Source organism: Temnothorax longispinosus, chromosome 11 (genome assembly GCF_030848805.1).
Source record: "Temnothorax longispinosus isolate EJ_2023e chromosome 11, Tlon_JGU_v1, whole genome shotgun sequence".
Lineage (NCBI taxonomy): Eukaryota > Metazoa > Arthropoda > Insecta > Hymenoptera > Formicidae > Temnothorax > Temnothorax longispinosus.
Window position 1 is genome coordinate 14,975,738 of NC_092368.1, and position 21,302 is coordinate 14,997,039.

The following is a 21,302-nucleotide window of genomic DNA, read 5'->3' on the forward strand; positions in this document are numbered from 1 at the left end:
GGTGTGTGGTGCCGGCGAGCCTGATGATGTCTGCTGCTGCTGCTGCTACTCTTTAGGCATTGATAGACAGTCTAAAACCGTGAATTCCGCGCTAGCGACGACCAGCCAGCCAGCCAGCTAGCGAGCGAGCGGTCCGGAAGCGGTCGGTGGTAGTTTCGAGGGGGGAAGCTACCCTACTACACACGCGTGCGGGGTCCCGCGTACCCTCGTGCCGTAGATTCGTACCCCCGTGCCACGGGCGCCGGTTTTCGCGCTCTGCCCCCTTCGTTCGATCCGCTCTTCCCTCCGCTTCCGACGCCACGCCGCGCCGGTTCTCTTTCTTCTTCATCGACGTTGATCCCGGCAGCTGAAGCCGGCAGCTGAAGATTTTCGGGTTTTCGTGAGGATCGCGCGGAATAAGGTGTCACGCAGGATTAGTAACAAATAGAAAAATCAAGAAATAAGTCTCTGCACAACATGTGATATTTAATTGCTGTAAATCTTTGTTGATTGTTATTTTAAGATCCTTTAATTGTTCTGTATCAATACTTGAAGTTTGAAGGAAAGTCGGTAATGTTTAATAACAATCTGATTAAGATACAAGTTCATCTTTGAGTTCCTACATTTGAAGAATGAAAAATTGTAATACATATATATAAAGACATTTTTAAATAATAAGTTAATTTGTTTAAAATTAAAATAATTGAAACTGATTTAAAATTGATCTAAAGCACTGAAAGTTAAATTTAATTTATTATAATTTAATTCAGGAAGTTTCTAACTTGATTACTTAAAGTCCCCGAAAAGTTTGTTATCTTTTAAATCTGTTACGTTGTCAGCGGCAATTTCATGGGGGAATCTCTTTCAGACTCCTAAATATCCACAATCATCGAAAGAAATGGTCCATTTGTTGGGGGGCTTAGTCACTCTTTCTTTTCTATTGATTAATGTCTCTTTCTCAGTCCCGCAAGCCGAGCTCTATTGTTCGATCCAGAGATTTGACCGTCGTGATCGATTCATTGTGATCGGCACGCGCATACTAGTATACGCGCATCTGCATCTTCGCGCGACGGAAACCATCGAGCCCCGTCTCGTTTCGGATGTACACCGGTTGTCATCGATCCCCATTGTCCCTGAATCGAGAAAGGTGCTCTGGAGTACCTTGAGATCGTTTTCCTCAGCGAGGAACAGAATCGAGAATTGTGACACGCGAGATATTGCATCTGCCGCTATAGCGAACACGTGCTACGGTCGTTCGTCATCCTTTTTATATAAGAGGGAAAAAGAAACCTATAAGTCTAATCGATGGATCGTAAAGATATAAAAAATGTCTAATGTTAAATAAATCAAAAACTCGTTTACATAGACAATTTTAGTCTATGTTTAACAAAAATATAATAAATAAAATAATGTATTACTAAATATGAACATATAAAGTAATTATATATGTATTAAATCTTAATTTACACAGATATACATATTAATATATATAGTGTTATAAAATTTAATTTTGAAATAGAGAAGAAGTTTTCTTTCAAAATCTTTCGAACAAAAAAGCTTATTTCAAACTATATTTCTCAAGGAAAATTCGTTTCAGAATTAAATATAGAATTTTATTTATAATTTTATCTCCTGATCCCAGCGGTGGCGATCATGGCGCAGAAAGATGTGCGCTGCTCTAATGTGTCCAAGATCCAAGGTCAAATCCGACCAAAAATCGTCGGTTTTTATTCGATCGCCCCGTTAAACTTCCGGCTAAACTTCAGGAGGCCATGGCTCGATCTTGAGTTGTAGTGCCACGTGCCACTGAAGAAGAAAAAAATTCGATGAATTAAAAAAAAAGGTAACTTCTTTCATGATGACGTATTATAAATAGGAACCGGAATTCTGAGTAATTTACTTGTAAACTTACCAATTGATGAAAGATTATGGCACGTAAATTCGCAAACTGAAAAGAAGAGTCATATGTACTATTTTTCTACAAAAAAGGCCAATTGACGCTGATGTTATGAGTCGATGTTTAGAGCAAAAAGTAAAAGTGTGTGTTTTTTAATACGAAAAACACATTTGAAGAAATTACATTGTTACATTATTTTTATTTTCAAATACTTCAATATATAAAAATAATGTAACAATGTAATTTCTTCAAATGTGTTTTTCGTACAAAATAGAATTCTATTTATAATTTTATAATTATATAACATTTTATTTATAAATATATATATATATATATAATATTTATAAATAGAATGATATATATATATATAATTATAAAATTATAAATATAATTCTATTTTGTAAAATCTGAATTTGGAATCGTTTGAAATGGCTTTTGTAGTGGTGGCAAAGTATAATAAATTTTTATGGGAAATTATATGGCTATATTTTTTGTAGCTATTTCAAATAGAGGCCAAACCGCGAAATAACGTGCGAATCGATCCACCCTCGGAGAAACCCTTGCACGTGTTGTCGAAAATTAGATCGACATGTGCAACCGGTTACGGCTCGTTTAATCCAGAAACTCAATGGAAGCTTAGTCAAATTGCATTTCTAATTCCCTTGTTTCATTTCTCACTGCACGCTTCAGGAATCGCGCTGACACTTCCATCCGTTTCGCCCCTAAAGGATTTTATCGATCAAACGCGATCATGTTCTATTCTTTGCACAAATTAATAATAATGATCCTTGCAAGAGAGTTCAGAAGAGAGAATCAGAATTCAAAAATTATCTACAGAATTCTAAAACTATCGTGTGAACGTTGAAATGCTAAAATTAATTTAATTTAATTTACAATTTTATGTGATTTTAATTTAGTCTACAATTTTATTTGTCTTTAATTTAATCTTAATTTTAGTCAAATTACATAGCAGTTTGCAGTCTTAATTTGTAATTAAGCAAACTTTTTTTCAAAATCTTTACACATATGAATCGTGCGAATTTGTGACAATCTGTGACCCTCGCGCGATCCTTAACAGGATTAAGCATTACGTGCATATTCGTTTTATAAGGGGACTGTCCCTCTTGTGATCGATCAGCTGAGAATTTAAACTGCGAAGAGAGAACTTCATTTGTATATAAACTTCTATTTTTGGTACTTCCGTGATCCAACTCATGCGCATTCTGTTTTTGTCATTTCAAATGAGAAATCGATTTCTATTATTAATAAATATTTTTATCTTTCAAACAATATATTTTGAAGTCGAGAAATATATTGCTGATAAATATAAATATATTATTTTAATATAAGATTTTAATATAAGATATATATCAGACACACGCAGACTTAAGAGCCATTAATTATTATATAATATATCTGTATATATCTTTAAATATTTAGAATATTAATTTAGAAAGACCAAAATCAATGGTCGTATTGTCATGAAGATGATAGCCAGACGAGACGATTGGAAGACGAGACGAAATGTCTCTTATTCGGTTTGAATATATCTTTAGTTGAATATTATATAATATTATATCCATTATTAAATAATGAAATAATTATAAGACATATATATATATGTATATAGTTCCACACATTTTAGCTTTATTTCTTTCTTCTTTCTTGTAATTTTTATCATCTTGAATGACATCTGATAAAAGCGCAAACCAAAAATAAATGTTCTATTTTATCTTACTTTTGCAAGACATCACCACTTGTTGAAGAAGTCGATTGGGTAATTCGGACAGAATGACTCTTGATACAATTTTAGTGCGATTGATGTGGTTGCTGGTCGATGTTTTATGGCGTGCAAAATATAGCAGAGCGCCGGAGTGTTTCAGCTCTTTCGTGCATTTCTTCTTTCTTACGTCAAACCCTACGTCTAAATCCCACGCTGGCCGAATGACGCAAACGAAAACAAGCTTAGCTCTTGTCTGCGTGGCAAAGCAAACGCTTGGCATTCATGAAACTTACGAAGCGAAGTAAAAAATTTCAATGTAAACCAGAACTCTGTTTTATTTGCTTTTTTTTTTTAGAAAATGAGAAACTGGCACCAAAGATTTATAGCTAATAAACCAATAAACTTGTTTGAAAATATCTGTCGCAAAAATGATAGATATTTCGAAAAAAGAAACAACTTTAATTATAAAAGTAAATTAATTACGATCAAAGTGGTTATTTAAAAATTAAAATAATTTAGGAAATAGATATGTATGCAGTAATATTTAAAATTATATCATTTACAAACAGTGCCGGGAGAATAATTTGTTGGTGGCTTCTATAACATTTACAAATTATTTGAGATATTGTTATTTTTGTTAACATTATTTTTGTTATAATTATTACCTTTTTATATTATTTGCATAGATATTAATATTTAAATTTAAAAAAAGTAGGAAGAAAAATATTTAAGAGAAATAGAAATAGAAGAAGAGATTGATCTATGTGATGAATATTTTACTTTATTATAAATAACAAAAACGGAAGTAATATTATTCCGAATTCTATTTGCAAAGATTATTTTAGACGATTTATAATTCAGATCAGAATTTAGGACAGAATTTTATTTATAATTTTACATTTTGATATACCTACGTTATGGTATATTTTATTCAATTTATTATCTATAAATAATAAAAACAAGAGCAATATTATTATTTCGAATTATATATGTAAAGATCACTTAGACGATTTATAATTTGTGTCAAAATTTAGGGCAGAATTCTATTTATAATTTTATACGCAGAATTATTTACAATTTTATATTCTAATATACGTATGTATGTACATATTTTAATATATATTTTACATATGTATTGTACTCTGATTTCTCGAATGTTTTTCACATTACACGCTATGTACATGTGTATATGTATAATTATAATAAGAATTGCATTTTAAATTCTGTTTGGAAGGAGCAAAATATTCGACATACATACATACATACATATAGATCTTGAATATTTACGTTAGGCGACACGTTGTTTGAGGCACGTGGCGAATTTATATATATTTTACAATATACGATGAGTCATCCGCGCGCGCTCTGATCTTATCATTCGTGTGGCGAATCTCAAGCAGGTAGATAACAGCGCGAATCGCTCCGCATATTATTATATATATATCATCGTGTCATTACATTTCGAGGCGAGAATCGTGACAGACATTGGTATTCGCCGAACATTGAGATTTCTACGATTATCTTTCGCGATTATTCGACCACCAAGCGAGCAATCGATCTGCGCAGATCAACGACTCGCAAGTGTGCGCAAATCGAAATGACGGCCATCTATTGAAATATCTATCTATCTCATTTTATTCATCACAAAGTAGGCAGTGAAGCGATAAATTATCCCATCGATTTATTCGTCTATACGGGCGACGACTATTTCCTTGATCTATCTTTGAATAACGCCCGTTGCGATATGCGCTTGGAATTTTTTTGTCGGATTTGAACGCGCTCGTTTGCCAGTCTCGGGAATAAAAGAGCGGAATAGTATCACGAATCAAGCAGCGAACAGCCGCGATGCATTGAGCCGATGTATTTGTATACGCATCGTTTATTAATACGGCGCGTTTTATGAGATATGCGTGTTCAAAATGCATTTGCATGTCCGATATTGAACCATATACATATTTTTGATCGGTTTGTGCACTGAGAGAAAAATCCAGGTCTAAATGATCAGACAATTCGTTCGAAAATTAACGGACAATCCGACACTTTCAGTCGGAATAATTAAAAAGCCGATCAATTATATCAATGATATCCGGCTATCATTGATTGGACATTATTCTAATTTTGATCGGCTTTTCATAATTCCGATTAAAAGTATCGGATTATCCATTTGTTAATTTTTGAACGAATTGTTCGATTATTTATTTCTCTGAGTGTGGTATTAATCGGGTCTTAATTTCGTTTTTCATGACTTCACAGTTGTGTTATACATATATCACGCGACATCGAAATAAAGCTGCTTTCAAATTTGTCGGTCGGTAAAGAATATAACGGGTACGGCACGCGGATCGAAGCTTGAGCAGAGCGCCATCATGACGCATTTAGTTGGTAAAAACAGTCATAAAAGCTGTGCAAATTAATATTTATGATTACGTAGCGTAAACTCGATGTTTACGTGTTGACTATTCATCGAGACACGTATTTCACGAGATTTATTCGGTCGGATATACATATCGCGCGAGCAGTCGGTCAGGAAGCTGTGTCAAGCGTGATTTCCGGTATTTCGATTCGCGAATATTTATCCCCGATTTTGCTTCATACATTTATTCATTTTTGTATAGCGCGAGATCGTAGTCGTCATAAAATGCAAGGTAGCTATTTCCCTTCCAAAAAAGTACACGAGAAGACGATATAGGTATAGCATCCGATGCGGATGAAATTCCGATGCGAGGTATTTCGCGCGCTTTATGATTTTTGCGGTGCAAGATAATAAAGCGCGCGTTAAATTCAATTATCATCGGAATTTTGCCGTGCAAAATGACGCGCGAATAACGCGCGATATATTTTCGCGGGTGCATGTTACGTGCAAGTGCCGTAAATGAAAAAAGGATAAGAGGAGTAATTTCAAGAAGGTATCGAACGAGCAACCGTGGGATAGAATTCAGGATGTTCAGTTTATTTATATTATTAATATTTTAAAATTAAGCATATAGTATTAAAATAACTAATAAAAATTAATAGAAATTATATATTTAGTTTTATTGATGTTTTTAATTAAGAAATATGAGTGAAAATTAATTTATATAATTATTCACTCTTGACTCTATTATGTCTTACACTTTTGTGTTTAAATACCGAATATTCAACGATTATTGTAATAATACTATCTGCATGTAAATAATAATGTCTAAATTAAAAGGGAACTTTTTTTAAGAGGAATGGGTTATAGAGCGAAAGAGAGACGAGTCTGTTTCCCGTGGTGAACGTTTTATTCAATTATATGTAATAATAATCGTCATCATCGTAGTAATAATAATCACCATAATGATAAGAACAATAATGATAATGGCAGCGCGCGCTCGCACGTGCCATGCCGTGCCGTGGAGCTACGTCTCCGCAATCGCCTTCTTACGTGGCTCTACGTGGGTCATGTACGTGTGAGTCGATTTTACCTTATATTCCCTCCTTTTCGCAATAACGTTGTTTCCTCGGGGCGATGTAATAAACTGACTTGAGTTTACTCAATTAACGCAATCTAGCGCGCTGATTTCAATTTTTTGTTTTGATCCATGCGCCTTGTGGATTGTCCGTGTGCCTGTATGTGGATGTTGGGTGTACCGTGTGTGTGTGTCTGTGTGTGTGTGAGTGTATGTGTGTGTACGTGTGTCAGAAATATACAAGTTTCGATTGCAAAAGAGATGATCTACGAGACGCACATGAACGAGCTCTTGCGTATGTACAAATAGTAAATTACAATTACAATTACACTTTTTTGAGTGTCGTTTTTTAACGGTGGACGCGCCATTATCACGTCACGTTGCGTTGTACAGGTAGTAGTATTTATGAAGTCACAGCATGTACCTTTCGATGTGTAAACTTTCGATTTATTAATTCCATTGTTTTATTTACCGATAAATTCTCAATTGTTCTGTCTTTTCGTCAATTATTATCCAAGTAAAAATTATTTATCTAATTACAATTTCGAGAAAATGTACCATTTAAATTTCCATCATACAATCAATTCAAAATTACAGATATATATTTCATCAATTGCCTTTCTTTTGTATATTAATTGCAAAAGACCCAGACGGTGTAACGGATATGCGTCTGTCCAATAATAAAATTCAATGAAAGGAAAAAGCTCGCGTGACGTGATAATAGCGCATTTCTATTTTTAGTTTTTCTTCCCCACTTACTTTTCTCCCTCTCACTCTCTTCCAATTGATAAGTAAATAGGAGTTAGGAGTTACGCGAGACTTTGCGTTAGTTGTTGCTCTTTGTTGTTACTTAATTAAATTTCGATTTTTTACTAAATTTTTCGAGCGACGCAACGTCATCGTGCCACGTGAGATACCTTGGAGATTTTTATATTCTTTGTACGAAGGGATATGAGATTACGCGTTAAAACCGGGATCAGGATTTGTTCCAGTCAAAAAAAGATTATTCCATAAAAGAGACGGGAACTAATAAAATTATAAAATATGTTATATAACTGGATCTTCTCTTTTCTCTTGGAACTAGCTTTTACGATTTTTTAAATCTAAATATAATTGTACTTTTTCGCTCAAAACGAGATCGTCGAAGAAAAATTCGGAAAATTAGGTCACTCACTCTTGTCAGAGAAAATTGTCGGTTAGGGAAGATTAAGAGCTCACTCGGGACACGATTTGGAACGCAGCTTAATCAGTGCGCGATCGAAATCGTACATTTTCGCGGGCGTTGAAAATATCGTGCGTGTGAAAATAAATGACTAGTGAAGTAAAAAATTATGGCGCTCATTAATTAATCAATATTCAATTCGATGCTAATGTCTTTTCGATCTTTTCCTTCTACGTCACGCTGCTTTAATTATCCGTCGACATATCTTAAAAAATCTTCTATTAACTTTATTCTTTCGCGTTTTCGAATAAAAGAAAAGTAGAATAGATCTGTATGATTATTAAGACTGCGCTATTACGATTCTTTTTAAGCGCTACCGAGTGTCTCGCGATTTGTTTCTCTCGGAAGGCGGGAAATGGATTGGGGTTGTGTGTCAGGTGTCTCACGCTTCCGGTTCTTCGTCCCTCTCGCATAACGTTTCCCCGATAGTTTTCGATTTTTTTAAAAGCGATAAGGCATTGTTGGATATGTCAGCTGAGATCTTCGAAACGTTTCTGGGATTGCGGTAAACATCGAAAGCTTTACAAAAATATCTCATCTTATTTTTATCTGTTCAAGTCCCCTTGTAATATTTTCCCCCGTCGCTTTTCGAAATCCTTCGAGCTACCCCTTCGTCCTTTCTCGTCTTTCGAGTCTGACGATCCTTCGTCGAATCCGACGCGACGAATTTTCTCATTTCCGTTCGAGAGGAAACGAGAAGCGCAAACTCGCCTTCCTCGTTTGTCCCGTCAGCTCATCTCGCTCTTAGTTCCTTTCTTAATACTATTCCGATCTTTCTCTCACCGCGACATAGTGATTAAAGCAAGTTGCCATGCTCCCGTGCATGCTACAAAAGAATAGCGAAGAAAAGATTCAAATGTGCTCCGGGAAATCTTTCACAGTTTGTTGTTGTCTCCCTCCTTCTTGTCCCTCTTCTCCGACATGACGATGTCGATTGAAGCCGCCGTTGTCGTTGATGGATATGATTAAGCGCAAACTTTTTGGCACATTTGCTGAAATCTCAGGCAATTAAACCCTCGCGATACGATAGTCGTTTAAATAGACTTCTCCTTAACGATATCTACAAGAAAAAGTTAGTTGTACTTTTCGGTAGCAAGATTAAAAAACTTTTATTTTCAAAATAATGTCAAGCGATTAACTTAATTTAAACTTAAATTTTATTTTAAGCTTTATTATTAGAATTATTTCATGAGATGCGGAATATTAAATAGTTGAAATGATTTGTTTAGAACGCCAATCTATCGAAGCAACAATTCAAAAATGTTAAAATGTCAGTCGTTAACATTTGACGAGATAAAAATAGAATATTTTATACATTTATAAACAACATTCATGTATCGTATCGGCGTGGGATTAATCGCTTGGATAATGTGATTAAGTGTCTTTCTTCGCTCGCTTGTGGCTCGATTTGGCATTCATACAACAATTGCTCGCACGCGTATATTCTATCTATAGTTTTAACAGTTTTTCTTTTTTGTTTTAGTCGGCAAAATCGCGGACGATCGAGTCGTTTCTCCTCTCTCGGCAGATGCGTGATTAGCGTATTAAAATACTCGCGGTATGCTTGTCATTACGCACTACTCGATTCCTGCTCTATTTATCGCTTGCTATATGAAGATAATATTTAATAATTTCTATATCTTCATTTTTATTCGCATCTATTTGTCGGAATCATGCATATACGCAAGAATGGAATGCGACTAATCTGGAGTCTTATATTATTCGCAGAATGAATTTCCAGTAAACTTTCCCGACTCGAGGAAAAAAAACATATCACGGTTTTCTTCGTATTATAATTCGCAATAAAAATAGTTCGCAATGTTGCAAACGAGAATCAGCCTTCGTAGCAGCTAATTTTCTTCGACTTTACAGGTACAGTTAAATTAAATTTGTGTAAAAATCTGTGTGAAAATGTGGAAGGTACGTATCAAGATAAAGCACGATAATTCGAATAAGAAAGAGAAAATGTAAAAATTTATTTAATCAACAAGGCCGCCTTTTTCCTAGAGTCAGAGATTTTGTCGAAGGATCTTCCCGAGATCCTCCCGTTTGCGCAGGATCCTCCGCGATTTTTTCCGTTGCTCGAACACGAACTCGACTCAGGCCCTTACTATGCGTACGCACTCTCTAAGCTTACAATTTCTCTTCGAAAATACCGCCCTCTTATTATTCTTTTATTTTATATATATTTCCTTCTTTTTATCTTTAAATTATTCCCCTTTCGGCGAGGCGCTTGACGCCCAGTTAGTTAGGTACAATTTGCAATTCCACTACGGTAATTTTTCATACCATAATACTTATATGTACATGTATAAATATGTGTACCATAGTGTGTACGTGAGTAATATACTTCTTTAAGCCTCAACAACGGTTCGCAACGTAACACGTCCCCATCGTCCCGATCTCGGTCAAGATCGTCGTTAATTCTGCCTCGATGACAATCTCATCGACGCACTTCGGCCATATTCGACAGTCAAAAAAATATTATCATTAATCCTACCTCGGGTCACGATACTTTTGTTACGCGCATGAGGGATTTCTCAAAAATTATATCTCTTTCTGTTTGATATTTATTAAATATCAATTCGATTTCTATGTATTCTAGGTCTTAACTTAATTTTTATCACAGACGTTATAGAGAATAAATCAAGAAAAATACTGACAATTTCTAGATTATATTAGTGCGAAAATCGATTCACTCTTGGCAGATTGGTATCTCTGTAGAGAGACAACGAAATGTTATTTTTTACTTGATTTTAAATTTCAGCGTGAAATGTAGTTACGTTAAAGTTAATTGGATTAAATTGGAAAAGTTACATGCGAGTGTTTGTTTTATGAGTATATCGCGCGCCCGAGGGGTTAAAATCTTCTAACACACAACTGACAACGCAATAAACGAACAACGCGTAACGTCCTAGCGACGTTCTAATCAACGGCTATCAACTACGTCAACGTTAATCTATACAGTATAACATTTAACAGACTATTAAGCGGTATTAGGCGCGATTTCGAGGACCAGCCGAACGACACCTAATCACTCGAATTAACGAGAATCTTGATCAACAGAACTGTACTCGAAAAGTAGAAGGAAGTTGTCTAGAATTAATTATATTAGTTATTCATAAAAATTCTCAAATTAAATGAGTATAATAACGAAAAAATCAGGACTGCGTTAAAAAATTCTAGAATATTTGAATACGTTTTTTTTTCTAGGAAAAAAAATTTTTTTACAACACAAATTTCATATCTATTTTATTTTATATGCGAATTTTATATTCATTTAATTTACATTATTTAATTTAATTTGTTCTGCATACCTCCCCGTATTATTTAATTTATTTTTCACTAAAAGTTGCGCGTTTACAATTTTCAGAAGCTCGCCAAGCTTTGCCTGAAAATAATGAGCTTTCGAACTCGCGTCCTTCTACCTTTCGGATACAAATACCATAACTCTCATAATTAATCAACGGCGCGATTAATCTTGGACTCGAGCCGACGCGACTTTACACCGTCGAGATACAGATTTCGCGCGAATATAGGTAATATCTGTGTCGAACGCGTGGGTGTAATGTCTGTGAGGTAATCGTTCACGCAACTACACCGTGTGAGTATGTTAAGTTCGCCCTCCCCTCGTTGCACTGCCTCGCGCATTCCGCCGAATTTATGCCCTCCCCCCGTCCCGAATATCGATTCCTTATCGATTAATAGCTTTATTAAGTATACGTAAACGGCTTGCGTTAGTTAGTTTGGCACATTGCGCGATCCTGCCGTCCGTTTTCTCTCAAACAACCTTGAAGTAACCACCGATGTTAAAAAATAAAATATACGATCTCTCTCTTTCTCTTTGCGCTTTATCTTCGGGGTCCTCCGAGGGATGATAGCTCTCGCATCTCGTTATCGAGCTCCACTTGGTTACGACGATCGCGCAATTAATTGGTAAACAGTTCTGCGTTTCGAGATTGGACGCGGCGTTGCCAGAAGCTATCATCCGAATGTACTGTCCCGGTGCTCTCGAAATATCGGCTATTTGCTTCCTATCGAACTGCGATCTGTTACAAGAGTATGTACAGCGGTATGTAATATATACAGTAAGGTAACTTCTTTACGGCAAGTCTCGTGCCGATTTCGCGGATTTCGCGCGCGAGGGGAGGAAAGTTTCGAGCGGATTTGCAACTCCAGCTACTTCAGCACGAGAGTCCAGGAACTTTCAAGGATTCCTAGTCCCATGGTAACGTGGCCTTCCGAGGGGCCTAAATCTGGGTCTGGCAACGCCGGCCCGGAATCTCTTCGGCGTCCTCGCTTCTTCATTTGAAGAGTGTAATCTTCGAGGTGTTGTTTCATCAGCGGTTGAAGTGAAGATCCCACCACCAGGGCCAGGTTAATCAATTAGCAGCTGACCGACAGCTCGGCCGTCCGAATCGAGAACTCGAAGGAGATCGTTAGATCCCTTCGAGGGTACTTCTAAAGCTGAATCTTCGGGAAATTTGACGATCCGTTTGCAGCTTAATCTCGATCGGATTCAACGGCGGGGACGTTCGAGTTGGATTGCCGTTGACCGAGCTTTGGTCAGGTTGGGCTATGGTGGTTCCGGCTCGGAGGTGGGAGATTCCTGCTACGCCTCCAGGAAAATGAGCGCCGTCGGCTTCGGCTCCAGGTTGCTCTTCTTCGCTTCCACCACCAGGAACTCGATCTCGTTTCGGTCGCGGCGCGCGAATGACTCCGCGATCAGTCGCGCGACCTCTTGATGATGAAGTCCTGCAAGTAACGCAGAAATATAATCACTGCTCAGAGAATTGAATTTAGCGTTATTTCTAGGTTTATACGATTATTAATTGCTTAAAGCCAATTTTGTAAAACTTGCATAGTTTTTATTATTGCTTAATAGAATCGAATTTATCATTGTTTAACTTCTTTTATTACAAAATTGAATTTGTTTAATTCTGAAATATCTTGTTGCTGTTGCTCAAAATAAACTATTTTCTTAAATTTTAACTTCACAGTTCATAGAATCCGGTAAGAATAATAATAAAAACACTGCAATAAGATATTGTGTAAAATACCTTGAGAGATCTATTACATTTGACCTTGCTGGCATTACCTTCAACTTTTTGACCATCGACCTCGAGGATGAGCTGTCCGACTTCGAGGCCGCCAGCTTCGTAAGCTGCTCCGTTGTCCTGCAACGAATTACCGCATGTGTTAGTCACGTTTATAGCGTAATATTGTTTATGCCACCGTAAATGGTGCCGGCGATAAATTCGCCCGACGCATATTAATCGAGCGTTTCGGTGAAGGCGAGCTTCATTTAAGTTAAGTGCCCCCGGCGTCACAGTAATATAAAACATATATTTCGTCATAATTTCATTAAGAAGATGAAGAAAATATTAATTGGCGCTTATTAGTGCCCCCATTCTGCGCATAATTATTTATATAAGTTGCCAGAGAAAGAGAAAGAGATTTGTATATTCAATTTCAAGAAAATATATATTTTTTAAATAAAATATAATATTTCTGGATAATATTACGTCTCAAATTAATGAGCTTGAAATAAACTAAACAATAAGAACATATTATTAATTTGCACAGACAATTATGCTCAAAATATTATTCAATACTTTATTTGTTGCTCAATAATTTTTTTTAACTATAACTTTTGTCTAACTTTCTTCTAATTTGTCTTTAGTCTTACTTTAATTTTCTTCTATCCCAACAATCTGTGACTTTACTCTAATCTCCGTTTGATACACACTCTCTATTTGTATTCTTTCTCTAAATCAACGTTCTCCAACTTTTCTAGTTTTCCCTCTAATCCAATCTTCTTTCTTAATTCTATTTTGACTTTTAATCCAACATCTCTCGGATTTGCTTCAATTTCCTCTCTAATCCAACATTTGCCAGCCTTGATCTAATTTAACCTCCCGCGTTAGCCAGGTAGTATTTGCTCTTCGGCGAAGTACTCACGTGTATGTTGATGATCCGGGGCAGTGGATGCTTGGTGTTGGCGCCGCCCTCGATGGCGATGCCCAGAATCGACTTGGTCTTTTTCACGGTGATTCGCAGATTACCCTGATGATCGGGCACCACCAAGGCGCCGTCCTCCTCCCGTCGCTCCGACATCTCGCTGCGGGTCAGCCGCTGCACGCTGTGATGCCTTCGCGGCGGACCCCCCGCGGGCCCACCCACGGCGGATCCGCTGCTGGAACCACCCTCCTCCAGCAGCTGCGCTTCCTGCATGTCGAAGCTCCGCGAAAGTTTGTGCGCGAGCTCCTGGAATGGGCACAACTTGCATTCGAACGACGGTAGTTGAGCGTCAGGCCCTTTCTCCGGCCATTTCGCCGGATACGCGCCAGCAACCAGAAATCACTCGATTGCGCTTTTATCATATTTGCATCATCACGTTTCAAAGTAAAACTATATGATAAATATATTAAGTAGATATAAAATCTTTCATCATGTATGTACGTATTATAAAATCTCTAAAAAAGTTCTCGATTTTCTTTCTTTTACACGATAATTTTAAATAAATATGATAAATAACATTATAAAAGTTTATTGTATCTGGATTCCCGAATTGTAGAAGTTATTAAATTATTTTAAGTTCAATATTTAAATAAAAGTAAACTGTGACTATAATAAGTTGCAATAAATTTCTAAGTTTTGTCCAAATAAAATTATAAGTTTTTTAATTGTTTCAAATTACAATAATAATATATTATAATATTAGAAAATTATATTAAGTTTATTTAACTATTTTTATAATAAATATTTTAATAATCAAATTTTAATTCTATATGTGAAGGAAAGGGCGCAATGATATTCGCGTCTTTTCACCGTTTGATAAATTAATTTAGTTGCTGTCGCGTATCCGAAATATCATCTCGATGCACACACACACACACACACACACACACACACACACACACACACACACACATATAACGACAGTACATAAGAGCTAAAAAGGCTTGTGCTAGCATATCCGCGTGCACGCTGCAGTGGAAGAGCGTTCTGGTAATCTTCACGCAGCTTCCGATACGAAATCGATAAATGTCACAAGATATCTGCAATCGCAGTAATTTTCGAGCTCTCGTAATATTGAGACGCATTTCTACGCGGGACATTAATTCCGACGTAAAATGCGAAAGTACTGATTGGAAGCTGATAGAGAAAAGTATATTTGAAATGGATGCATATATAATATTAATATATATCTCTTTTTTTTAAATACATTATATCTATCCTTTCGATGCTTTCTCATCTCGCATGCCTTATCTAGCGTGCTAAAAATTAAATAGGATTAATAGCGAAGAAATGGAATAATATATAATATCTTAATTACGATAACAAAAGTATCTGTTTTTTGTCATTTTAACTTTAATAGTAAATCTTTAGTGACAAAGAAAGTATTTAGAAGTTATTTCAATGTAGGGAGATATTTCATCAATAATAATTAGGCAACTTGTACCCTCCTGATTTTAATTTCATTAGAAAAGACTTAATTATTGAAAAGTGGAGAGATATTTCGGTAATGAAGTAACAATAAAACTCTTCAGCTTTCGCGTTTTTCTTGCATTCGATTCGACTTCGTTGTTCCATTCCGCTTTTCCTTGCGTGCAATATTACATCACCTGTGTGCATGTACGTGAATTATATGTGCTGAGAGAGACGCGAGCATATATAATGTACACATACGTGGAAGTACACCTATAGATGTCAATATGTATACAATATATACGTATAGATCACAAGAATATATATATCAAAAAATTGAGTCAACATGCTTGCTGATGGCAGGCTGGTAGCAATCGAGTGTTGGTGGTGCTCGGAGAGAGAAAGAGAGAAAGAGAGAGTGGTTGTGGTGTGGTGGCGGTGGTGGCGGTGGTGTTGTCGTTATCACAACTAATTGCCGCTATATTTGTTGCCGTCGGCGCCGATTTCGGTGCCAACCGGCTTGCCGTCGTTCGAGTGCGCAGCAAGAAAGCGGCACATCGATAGCAAAGACGTTTCCAATCGTCATAACGACGATATTGACCAACTAAAAAATTGTGCAATTTATTTGTACAGCTAATTCTGACAATACTAACGACGCCGCTAAACACAGTTATCGGGTCTTTCCTATCGCGTCACCGGTTTAAATATTGTTCCGCAAAAAATATACGTAATAATAGAAAATATATTGTCATCAAAATGTAAAGGATATATAGAAAATATGTAAAATAAACTATAGGTATATTATTAGATTGATAGAAAAGTATTTGGAGCATGCTAGGAAGTAATGGAAAAGACCCCGATTATCTTCTTTGAGCTATTCACTTGTTTCAACTAACATTTGACATTCATGCAGTTGGGGAGACAATGGTCGAGATACTCGTTTCGAAAATTACTATGCTATATCGCTCATATAAATTTGTTTATTAACTTCGATGTAACGTTTAGATAAGATCCTCAAATTACATACAGAAGGTATGTACTAGTATAGGTATACTAATCTTCTACTCAATTAAACTTAAATTAGTGCTATAGGAAAATTATTTATTGAACTGTAATTAATTAAATCAATTACGTTAAATTACGCATACGCTAATTTATCACGGTTTTATTGGTGATCAAAATAGATACACTAAATTCTAGTCTAACTGAAATTATTCTAATCGCTTAATCGATCTACTAAAAGTAATTATTTTTTGGCACTTCTTATCGGTCACTTTTAAATTGTCGAGTTCACGGCCGGAAGGCGCGAAGATCGAGTTAATTAAATCGCGGTTTGTTTTCTCAAGAGAAACGTAAAGCGAGAATAGTGAAAGTGTGTCCTCGCGATGCGTAGCGAGATACGCGGATACACGCACGTGACCACGCATATGCACGCACGCACGCACGCATGTCGGGACAATGAGTCTTGCTCTTCCCACGCGTTCGATTTTTCGTTTGAACGAAAGTTTCTCTTTCTGCTTGGCGCATCCACTCACGATTTTCGAGTTTATACAAGAATTTATTATTTTACGTCAAGTTTGCGCACATAAAAATAAATCTTCAATCAGATAAGATTTCTCACCGGACGGATTTGGATAAAACCAACTTTCTACCGAATTTTGAGACAATATTTTTTTCTTCTCGAATTTAATCGATTTTTTTCGCGAATATATTTCGTAAAAACCGCATTTATTAACCGCTGGAGGATTTAATATCGTCATTTATTATTAAGCTCAATCATTTAAGTAATTAAAACGGTTAAACTGAAAGATCGTATCTCGTGGGGCTTCTGTTTTGCTAAATTAATTCTGGTTCTTATGTAGTTAGTAAAGTAATGGTGCATGCCAAGACATCTATGTGAATATATTTAACGGCATATACATCCCCGTGCCCGTATATACGTGTATATATAGAATGTCTCACCCAATCAAGTTTCAATTAGAAATTAACTCCGCGACGAAGTTAAAGACAACTGTTCGTTCAACGAAGATTTCGCAATAAGGAGAGATTATTCCGCATCGCAGCTCATTCTCGCCAGTAATTAATTGTTTCGTAAAATTTTCATTAAAAAGAAACAAGAATTAAAGAAGCACAGAAGATGTGAATCTCTACTTTATAAAAGAAATATTATATTGTTTTTTCATTTTCCTGAAATGCCAATTGGCGCTTACCTTGTTTTACAATTTATTTCTTTTTTAACATTTAATTCTATCATCTGCGTTTGAATTTTTCATTGAAATTCTCAACGAGCGAAAAGCTGACCAGATTCCTTTAAACCTCCAATTCAACATGAGAAAGATGAGACGCTCTGTGTATATACGTATAATTATAAAATAGTGATCGTGCTAGAATGTAAGGATAAATCGTAAAAAAGTAGCATGTGCAAGACATCTAAGATAAAAAACATGTATACAACACCTAACGCTATGTCGACTAAACTCGCTAGCTCTAGGAGCACAAGGATACTTGATCGTATGGTTGTGAGACAGAGAGAGAGTGAGAAATCTAATTAGGAAGAGAACTCATGCCGAAGGGAGCAGACGTTTCCGGTGGCTCTCGAATCGCACCGTCGCGTAATTTCCGCCGCGCCGCGTTTACCTTTGCTGTGTTTATCGTTTTTACCGTGCCGTTTATCCTATCGCGAACCATTTTCGCCGTGACCTTTCGCATTTCAACATGAAAATTGTTCATAAGGGAAATTAAATAAATTATTCCGAAAATCTCTTTCGTTTATCGTACGCGCAACTGGAGCGATTAATTGCCAGTTAATCGTTATTTTATCCGTTAAACTCTTGCTAGTTTATCACGAATTTTTTTTACGATGCTATTTTTTTTGTGTAAACGTGACCCGGATATTTCAAACGCCATCGACGTAACCTCGCCGGAAGTATACGATGTCTCGTTGTTTCAGTATAATACGATTTTTATTACGAGAGACTTTATTGCCGCAGTGCAGTCTTCTTTTCTCAATTATTTTCTCTTTTGCCTTGCCAATTATATTTTGCTATAACTTACAATTTGATTGTAGTACGACTGTTCGTGCGGAAAGAGAAGCTCGTAATTTTGCTGAGAGTTGTAAGTAGCTTGATTATTTTACACGAAGTAAATTTCGTTCCATTTATACATATAACAGTAAGTAGGGGAGACCGGGGCTCGTTGGCACCGTTTTCACAATTTCGGCATTTGAGATTTTATACAACTAATTATCATAATTAAACAGTACTAATACGATAGAGAGAATCTTTCTCTACATTTTCATACCAGAAACGCTCCTGTATACTGTATAGTTTCTTTGTAATAAGTGAAATACGAACATGCTGAATTGTAGGCAACTTGCCCCGATAGCAGGGGCAAAAGTCCATGTTATATTAATGAAAACGTAATAGAAACACAAAACGGGAAACAGATGTGTACTTCTTGATAAAGATTGTATCTTTTAAAGTTACTTTGTAATGATCGAGTACCAAAATGCTGTTGCAGAAAAACAATTGTAAACTATTTTAGATGTAGCTTTCTTCAACATAAAAATATAATATTAATATAAATATATATCTAGCTTCTATCAGCATTGTAGGTAGCAAATCACATGCTCAATCAGGTATCACGCGCGCGACAACAAGTCAAGCTAAGCGTGTCTTAATATGAGCCAACATACCCCATTCCTACATACGTTTTATTTTAGTCATTTTATTACAATAAATTACTGTTGTTAGTCAAAATAACATGTCGTATAGCAACAGAAACTTTTCTTTTAACTAATGATACGTCACTTTGATTTACTTCTCAAGCTGAAGAACATTAATTGACGCGTTTAATACGTTTAGTGTTTCGCTTATATAATTAATTGAAGTGTACTTATTATCAAAAGTCGGTAATGCATCACAGACTGGTAATCTTGACAGCGCGTCGCAGTTTCCGTTCTTCTTTGATTTTACATAATAACCTTTAATAATCCCCTCGTGTTCTAGTTTTACTTTACTGTAGGCGTTGAATGACTTATTTAGTTTTTCAATTTTTAAATTCGGAAAAAGTCTTTCTTTCGTTACTTTCGATATTGCAGCAACGTACGCGCCGGTATCTACCTCCATTATTACGTCTACATCGTTTATCTTTACGTTTACCGTCATTGGTCCTGCCGCAATATTATCCCCTGTAATGTCTACGTTGGCAGCTTCTGCGGTGCTGCCGCTACTCTCGATTACTAGGAAGTCACTTGTGTAGCCGTCTTCCTCCGGATCGAGTGGCTCGTCCTTCGTTTCCATCTGCTGTACGCTGCCTTGCCCCTCCCGGCAATCCATCTCGATATGCCCCCGTTTTTTGCATCGGGTACACGTTTTGTATCGATACCGCGCGAAATAATTCGGCCATCCGCAACAATAGCATGTCCCCATCGGTACCGTCGGCTGCTGCTTGTTTGGTGATCTCCATCTCTGCCATTCCTTGATTAAGTGCACCTCCGAGTTTAACGTTGCCGATGGCTGTAGTTTGTCGGTTGACGTCGCAATTTTCTTCGCCGCTTCCGCCGCTACAGCCAGTTTATAGGCGCTGTCATATGTCAAGTTCTCCTCTCGGAAAAGTATGGCCTTTATTGCATGATCTCGCAATCCGCAGACCAATTGATCGCGCATTGCTAGGTTGATGTCCGCAAAGTTGCAATGCGTTGCCAAGCTTTTCAGCCTTGCGATGAACTCCGCAATTGTCTCTGTTGTCGTCTGCTGCGCTTGGTGGAATTTACATCTCTCCATCACTTCGGAGGGTTTTTGGCACAAGTGATCTTTTACTAATTTCACCAACTCGTCAAACGCTTTGTCTTTCGGTTTTTGAGGCGCGCACAAATCTCTCACTAATTTATACGTTTCCGGGCTTATCTTAGTGAGTAATACTGCTACTCGTTTTTCATCCTTTATGTCCTTGGCCACAAAATATAACTCCAGTCTTTCGGTGTATAATTCCCAATCGTCTTCTTCGATGTGGAACTTTAATTTTCCCTTTGTTTCCGTCATTTCGTGGATACTCTTCGGCACTGTGTTTACAATCGGCCGCTCAAATCCTGTGTCCTTGGTTTCCTCGCGTTTGCTGTCGCCTGGCTCACTATCCTTATAGCAACACACGCGTCACTGCTTCTTTGCGTGATCTTAGCTTTGATGTGATTTGATGCGACTTTTCGTAATGTATCGATACTATCTGTTTCGTGAATAACTAACAGTACACCTCTGCGGCTAATCGAGTTTACTCCGAATGTATCAATACAAGTGAACGCTACGCCGGTCTTCGCCTGAGTGAGTCCTCGCTCACGACGTTTCGCTCAGCACACGCATGTACGCAGACATGCCTTTGCCACGCGCTACGATTTTGACTCTACACCACATCATATAAGAGATTTTATGATAACTTTTCCATTTTTTCGTTATAAATACATAAACGGAACGCATTGCCAACTTGCTTCTTGTGCCAACGAGCCCCGGTCTCCCCTAACCGTAAAAGTAAGTTTTTTTGAGTTTATTTTTTTAGCATCAGAACTTATGAATTATCGTAAAGTTAAATTTATGAATTAACAATAAAGGTGAATTTTTAGAAATA

At 36.7% G+C, this 21,302-nt stretch overlaps 1 protein-coding gene across 11 annotated transcripts in view; it reads right to left on the reverse strand.

Annotated features, from left to right (window-relative positions):
- Window positions 1-6,839: 6,839 nt before the first annotated feature.
- The window catches only part of Dysc (whirlin protein dyschronic), an 81,746-nt gene continuing 67,283 nt past the window's right edge, over window positions 6,840-21,302 (reverse strand). For 7 of the 11 annotated variants that reach the window (XM_071794367.1, XM_071794373.1, XM_071794370.1 and 4 more), the window contains 3 exons: window positions 14,214-14,534; window positions 13,351-13,429; window positions 6,840-13,007 (listed from right to left, as the gene is read on the reverse strand). In XM_071794367.1, the coding sequence (XP_071650468.1) occupies window positions 12,865-13,007; window positions 13,351-13,429; window positions 14,214-14,534 (543 nt within the window). In that variant the 3' untranslated portion in view covers window positions 6,840-12,864. The remainder of the gene's footprint in view (window positions 13,008-13,350; window positions 13,430-14,213; window positions 14,535-21,302) is intronic. The other 4 variants (XM_071794375.1, XM_071794378.1, XM_071794368.1 and 1 more) reach the window with 1 other exon arrangement.